Source organism: Pteropus vampyrus, unplaced genomic scaffold (genome assembly GCF_000151845.1).
Source record: "Pteropus vampyrus isolate Shadow unplaced genomic scaffold, Pvam_2.0 Scaffold52, whole genome shotgun sequence".
NCBI lineage: Eukaryota > Metazoa > Chordata > Mammalia > Chiroptera > Pteropodidae > Pteropus > Pteropus vampyrus.
Window position 1 is genome coordinate 2,787,845 of NW_011888833.1, and position 7,060 is coordinate 2,794,904.

Genomic DNA, 7,060 nt, shown 5'->3' on the forward strand with positions numbered 1-7,060 from the left:
ATTCCGGAATGAACATTCCAGACCCATCTGCTCATAAGTTTTGTTTCATTTTTCTATAATTCAGAAATAATATTTAACAGAAAAATGTTTTCGTTGTTTCGATGTTGCTAGCATTTGTAAGTATGTTTTGAAATACAGTTTTGGCTTTTGAATTTTTCCCGGCAACGTAGAAAAGAGCATGCAGATCAAGCAGGATTTAAGAGGTTATCCGTCGCATAACTTCCCTGCTGAGATTTTGTTTGCCAGCTTCTTTTAAATCTCTGGAAAACATGTTTTCAGTATTTCACTAACTTCCACTGTTAGACTGTTCTTAAATCAGTTTCCTCTCATGCTGTGTTAAAATCTTCCTATTTTATATTCTCAGTAGATTTCGGCTCCATGTTTTTAACTACTATGGCTTTATATAATCATTTTGCTATCCCTTGGAAATCATCTATTTTCATTTCAGCAGTGAATTTTTGTTTTTAAAGTTCTAGCTCGCACAGCCCGGTCCTAGGGTAAGTGCGCGGTGGGACAACGCTCCTCCCTCGGTGCGGGGCGCTCACGCTTGCTCCAGACACGTTGTCTCTGATGACGGGAAACTAGCTGAAAGTTTGAATTGATTAATCGATATAGATTTAGTTCCTACTGCGTGCCAGGCACTGTGCAGAACTAGAGATGTAGAAATATGACAACGCGTCCGCCTTCAGGGAGCTGACATTCTGGTGAGGAAGGCAGACAGTAAACAGTTACGCCTTACAACGTGTCATGGCCATGATGCAGAATAAATCGGGGAGAGAGGACGGAGTGAGGATGTCGGTAAGTGACGTTAGATCAGAGTTTGGAAGTGAGAACCAAGCCCTTTGAAGATCTGAGGCAACATTGTTCCAAGCAGATGGGACCAACCGCAGTTGCCCTGAGTGCTTTAAGGACCGCAGGAAAATTCGTGTGTCCGGAGGGGAGCGAGGCGAAGATAATGTTAGCGAGCAGGGCAGGGCCTGGAGCCTCGGCTTGATTTTGAAAGTGACAGGAGTCAGTGGAAGGTCGTGATGTGATGGCCGGGTGCTAAGTTCTGATCGGCTGATCGGCATTAGGGGAGGGTCCCTCCGGCTCCCGCTCGGTGGGGCTGTCAGTCGGTGGGCTGGTGGGCAGCGGGAGGGAGTAGCAGCTGGGAGGCCAGGCGGGGACTGTTGCAGTGACCCAGGTAAGAAATGAAGTCGCGCGGTTAAAGTGACTGACTTCCTCCAGGCTGTCTGTTACTGTGGAAGAGTGAAAACATGGCGATCTAAATCCGCCAGCTGGTGTCGGCCCCACTGCAGAGCGCGGGTCCCTTCGGTGGCCTTCGTCCAGCATCTGTCAGATCAGCCAGCATCTGCGGCTCTCCGCGCCCGCTCGCCGCGTCTTAGCAAAGTGCGTAGTTCAAATTGTTTTGGGCCATAGTCACACTTCTCACGTTATTTTAGCTGTTCCAACCCCTGTTGTTTCTCGGTTCGTTCATTCATTTATTCACTTCGTTCATTCAAAAAGTGTCAAGTCCATCTACTCTGTGGTGGGCACGGTTCTAAGTGCTGGAGTGACATGGAAACAGACGTGAGTGACATGGAAAGGGTCCTTGTTCGCAGGGAGTGTGCACGTACGTAGTACGTAGCGACGTTTCAGGTGCTGTGGAGAGACACAAACACAAACGTAAACGTAAATGTACATGTAGGCGTCGGTCTTCCTCAAGGGAGGAAGTGTTAGTTGTTCACAAAGAATACTTATTAAATCAGTTTGAGTAAATGATTTTCCACATTCACTTCAGTCTTTTTTCTCCAAAAGAACACGAAAGACGTTTTGTGTAATGAAAGCTATAGTTATTTCGGAATTCTGAAAAAACATAAAACATAAATATTTTCTTTTTTCTTTGCATTAATGTTGTGGCTGTATCAGGACTATGAGTTTGGACGTTTCATATGCGTTTTAGTGATGAAATTGTCTGTCTCTCCCCCTAGACAGTTTCATAATGGAGGGGACCGATTTGTTTTTTTCTCACTATTGTATCTATCTCCAGCACATAATCCAGGCACATAGTAGGTCCTCGCTAAATATTTGTTGAATGAATGAATGAATGAATGAATGTCCACCTTTCCCATTATGGCTCTTATTAGCAGAGGAGAAAGCAACCATGAGAAAACCAAGATTTTAAAAAGTAAATGTGATGCTGTTTACAGTGAGTGTCCGGAGGCCATTTGGTTGGTGTCGTTTTGACGTTTATGCGGTCGTGGTCGATGTCTTTAAAACCATAGCGGCTGCTCTCAGGAAGTACAAGCTTCTGGCGCATTCAGTATACTATATTTATAGAAAATACGCTATATATTATTTTAACTATTTTAGCAAAATACTTAAAGAGTATTTTCTGGTTTACTTTGCTTCTCATTTCTGGTGCTTTCAAGTCAGTTGAGGTATTTCTGTGAATATGAAGTCATTGTTCGCCGTTAAAAAGAACATCCAAAAAAACATGTTTCAAGTTTGTATGAAACAGAAACATTTGCACAGTTTTTGCTTTACACGAAAAAAAGCAGTTCTTTAAAAAAAAAAAAAACATGCATATATGCTAAAATATTGTTTTTTTTCCCAGGGAAAATGAGCCTGCTTCAGATGGTGGCACTGAGCCATCGTGTAAATGGAGATCCAGCGTAGTGAGCTAGGCCGCGGTCGTAGAATCTTCTCGCTGGTACTCGCCCACGGCCCTCCCTTTCGGACCCCTCAGTGACTTTTCCCGTTTGTTTCCACTTTCCTCGAGCCCCCCGATCAACTGGAGCACGAGCCCCTTCCAGTCCTTGCCTTAATGCGACTTCCTGCGGTGGGCGGTTGCGGGCACGTGACCTGGGGTGAGAGGCTGGGTGACAGAGGGACGCTGTTTGTGTTTAAGGGGTTCACGTGCACATAAGGGAGCCGCCTAGACGCCGAGAGCATCGGGGTTAGTGCAGGAGTCGGGGTGGGCAGAGAAACCGTGAGTCTGGCCATCGGAGGGGGAGAGAGAGGGTGGGTAGGAGGGCGAAGGGAGGTGTGGCCAGATCTTAAGAGCCGTTTTGACTGCGGGTGAGTTTTTACGTGCGAGTAGAGTGTCATGGGTTAAAAGCGGCAGCGGGGAGCTCGAAGATGCCGAAGGCTGAAGAAACAGGGAGTTTAGGACAGAAAGCGGCTCCTAGGAGGAACAGCAGAAAGGGCTGGGAAAGGAGAAAGTGCCCGGATGAGGAAGGGACCAGGGACAGCGAGTGAACGCGAGCAGCAGAGGACAGGAGCGGGGGCTGAGGGGTGGGGCGGGGCGCTGCTTCAGGGACGGGAGGATGACCCCATGGCGAGGCAGGGTTAAAGGCAGTGGACTTCTCTCATCTCAACATTGGCCTTGACCGGTCCAGTGGCAGAACCGTCTGGGCTTCCAAGCATCACTTGACTTGGTCTCGGACAGACGCAGCGGGGGGCCAGGCGTTTTGCAGAGGTGCGGGCTGTCTCGGTGGCAGGGCTCGTGCAGCGACTCCTGCTTTGCACGATGAGCCCATAGCGCGAACCCAGCCTCGCCCTGGCAGCCGGCTGCACCTCACCTGCGACACTGTTTGAACGTCTTTTTGACACCAAGGTCAACTCGTGCTTTATTTTCTCTTACCTCCCCGAGAAGTATTTTCACTTGCCGCCATTCAATTTCACAATAACCTTGCAAAGGAAGATGGGATTCCATTTCACAGATGGGCAAATCGAGACTTTGGTTACCATGGGGTCGAATGTTTCCTCGGGTTTTTTAACCCTTTGAATCTTGTTTCTTTAAATGTTGGTTTTAAGTCCTTTGCCCGCTTTGCATTTTCTGTTGTACGAGCTCTTTACATATGGAAGGTGTTGATAATTTTCAGGTTTTACTTTTTCCTTGTAACTTTTAAATGATTTCTTGTGCGTAGAACTTTGACGCAGTCCTATGTGTAGCTCATCTACAATGTAATTTTTTTATTCCTTTCATCTTAGACTTTCTGTAAATTCTCTTCTAAATTTGTATTCTTTCACTTAAAAACTGTAAGCTGTAAACTTTCTGGAATTTACTGAGTGCGCATCGAGGATCTGAAGGAGACATTCCTCAGTGAGTCCTTGTGACCAAGATGAAGGTACTGTCGTGTGCGTAGCTCACACCATGAGACCGTGGCCCAGCACGGTCGACCGCCGGGTCGGGGTCCTGCCCGGGCCGTTTCCTGGCAGCGTGACTTTACCCTCTCTGATCCCATTTCCTCGTGTGTACAATGACAATATCACGGCGCTGTTAAGCTCAAATGAGATTTCTGCCTCTGAAGTCTCCGTTCTCCCGTTTGAGGGGTGTGTGATGGTGGGCACAGGGCGAAACACTCGTTAGCGATGGTCACTGTTCCAGTGTCATTCATTTGCATTTCCTGGAGTTATAACACCTTAGGTTTGGAAGGGGCCTTAGAGATGACCTGGATTAAATAATTTCTGAGATCGTTTATTTCTTAAACCCGAATGCACATCAGAGGAGCTCTGAGAAGTCCCTGGTTACAGGTCTCACCTGTGACTCACGAAGTCAGAATCTCTGGGACGTATGGCCGAGTCGTTCGTGACATGACAGACTTTCTGTGCGGTTCTCATGCATTTGGCTTGACACTGGCGAGAGGCTGTCCAGCTTCTGCTTTGAAACTTGCCATGTTGTAATATTTGTGGAATAATAGATTAGATGAGCTAATAAAAAAACATTTGTTTCTTGTCTTCCCAATACATTATGTAAATGTGTGAAGCTAGGTTTGGTCCTTTGCTCGTGGATCAATCAGTAGTATTATTTTTTTTAAAAAAAGATTCTCATTCATCTTAACTTTATTTCCTCAAATTCAGCCGTAATTTTTAGACGCGAAAGACACTTATTTCTTGTATATTACTAACACCACCAGACATTCGTACTTAGTTCAGACGAATGACTAGATGCTCTTTTTTCAATTTAGTTTTTGAATGAAGTTATCAATTCCGAAATAATTCTCTAACATCTCTTTTATTTTTAGAGCTTTTTGACAACTACATGCAGCAAGATGCCCATGAGTTCTTAAATTACCTACTAAACACAATTGCTGATATTTTACAAGAAGAGAGGAAGCAGGAGAAACAGAACGGCCGCCTGCCCAACGGCAGCATCGATGGAGAAGGCAGCGGCGGCGCACCGGACCCGACGTGGGTGCATGAGATTTTTCAGGGAACATTAACTAATGAAACCAGATGTCTTACTTGTGAAACTGTAAGTGTGTCACGACATGTCGTATAGAAAATTCTTCATCATAGCAGCTCTTTGAGTGTGACAGATCAGCGTGAGAGACGTACCCGAAAGTTTCATTCTTAGGTGGAGGATGAATGTTAAAAATGTACCTGTCAGTCGAAAGGACTCTCTCTACACGTTTTGGTGGTGATGCTCAGGTGACTCCCTGCGGTGACGGAGTACTCGTTGCAGCTTGAGCGATTCCGTTGGACGCGTGGACCACAGTTTATTCGTTGACTTACTGAAGGACATCTAGATTGTAGCCGAGGTTTGATGGTTATGAAGGAAGCTGCCGTACACGTTCGCGTGTTGGTCGCGACGTAAGTTTTCGGCTCAGTGCTAAGTCGTGCGATTGCCGGATCGCGCGGTGGGAGCAGTTTTGGTTTTGTGAGAAGCTGCCACGCTGTCTCCCGCGGTCGCCGTGCCGTCCCGCGGCCCGAGCGTCCCCGTCGCGGCGTCTTTGCCGGCGTTCTGTGTTGTCAGTGTTTTGGATTTCAGCGATCGTGATGGCGTGCGAGTGGTGTCTTGTTGCTTTAACTTGCGATCCCCTAATGACACGTCTGTGGAGCGTCTTTTCAAATGCTTATTTGCCATCTGTTTATCTTCTTTGGTGAGGTGTCTGTACAGGTCTTTCTTCCATCTTTAAAACTGTTTTTTTTTTTCTCCCTCTTGTTGAATTTTCAGAGTTCTTTATATATTGTGGATACCACGCCTTTATTAGATACGTCTTTCGCAAATATTTCCTCCAAGTCTGTGGTCTGTCTTTTCATTCTCAACAGTGTCTTTGGCAGATCAGAAGTTTTTAATGTTTCAGTTTTAAGATTTTAATTTTAATAAACTTCATTTTTTTCCTTTATGCAAGCACTATTGGAGTTTTTTAAATGCTTTTGGTGTTGGATCTAAAAAGCCATCACCAAACCCAAGGTCATCTAGATTTTCTCCTCTGTTAATCTAGGAGTTTTCTAGATTGCATTTTATATGTAGGACTATAAATTATCTTGACTTAATTTTTGTGAAAGATATAAGGTCTCTGTCTAGATTCCTTTTTTTTTTTTTTGCATGTGAATGTCCAATTGTTCCAATACCATTTGTTGAAGGACTATCCTTTCTTACTGAATTGCCTTTGCTCCTTTGTCAAAGATAAGTTAACTAAGTGTATTAGCGTGAGTCTATTTCTAGGCTCTCAGTTCTATTCCATTGATGTATTTGTCTGTTCTTTTCCAGTACTGAACTGTTTTGGTTGCCATAGCTTCTTAGGAAGTCTTGAAATTAGGTAGTTTCAGTCCTCAGACTGCTCTTTAGTATTGTGTTGGGTATTTTGGGTTTTTGCCTCTCCGTGTAAACTTTAGAAACCGATCTATTATCCCCAGCATAACATGCTGTGATTTTGGCTGGGGTCACATCAAACCCGTAGGTCCGGTCGGGGGGACCTGACGTCCGTACGGTGCCGAGTCCTCGTATCCTCGTACATGGACTGAGTTTGATTACATCTTCATTAGAGTTTTACGTCTTCCTCGTATCGAGCTGGCGAGTGTTTCGTTAGATTTTTACCTAAATATTTCTTTTCGCGTGTGCTCATGTGAATGGCAGTGTGTGTTTTTCTTTTTCTTTTTCTTCCTTCTTCCCTCCCTCTTGCTCGCATTCTGTCTCTGTCTGTCTCTCTCTCTTTTTCCTTCCTTCCGTCCGTCCATCCGTCCATCCGTCTTAAGTGAATGGTGATCCTTTTGGGTCAACCATGAATAAAAAGATTAGGGGACTTGAAATAGAAACCATACCCACAGCAATGAGTCATCTGTTGACTGT

General features: G+C 45.2%; 1 protein-coding gene across 1 annotated transcript in view; it reads left to right on the top strand.

Moving 5' to 3' along the window:
- USP12 (ubiquitin specific peptidase 12) overlaps nucleotides 1-7,060 on the top strand; it is a 22,798-nt gene that overhangs the window by 12,730 nt on the left and 3,008 nt on the right. The window contains exon 2 of the mRNA XM_011360210.2: nucleotides 5,010-5,239. Coding sequence (XP_011358512.1) covers nucleotides 5,027-5,239 — 213 coding nt within the window. The 5' untranslated portion in view covers nucleotides 5,010-5,026. The remainder of the gene's footprint in view (nucleotides 1-5,009; nucleotides 5,240-7,060) is intronic.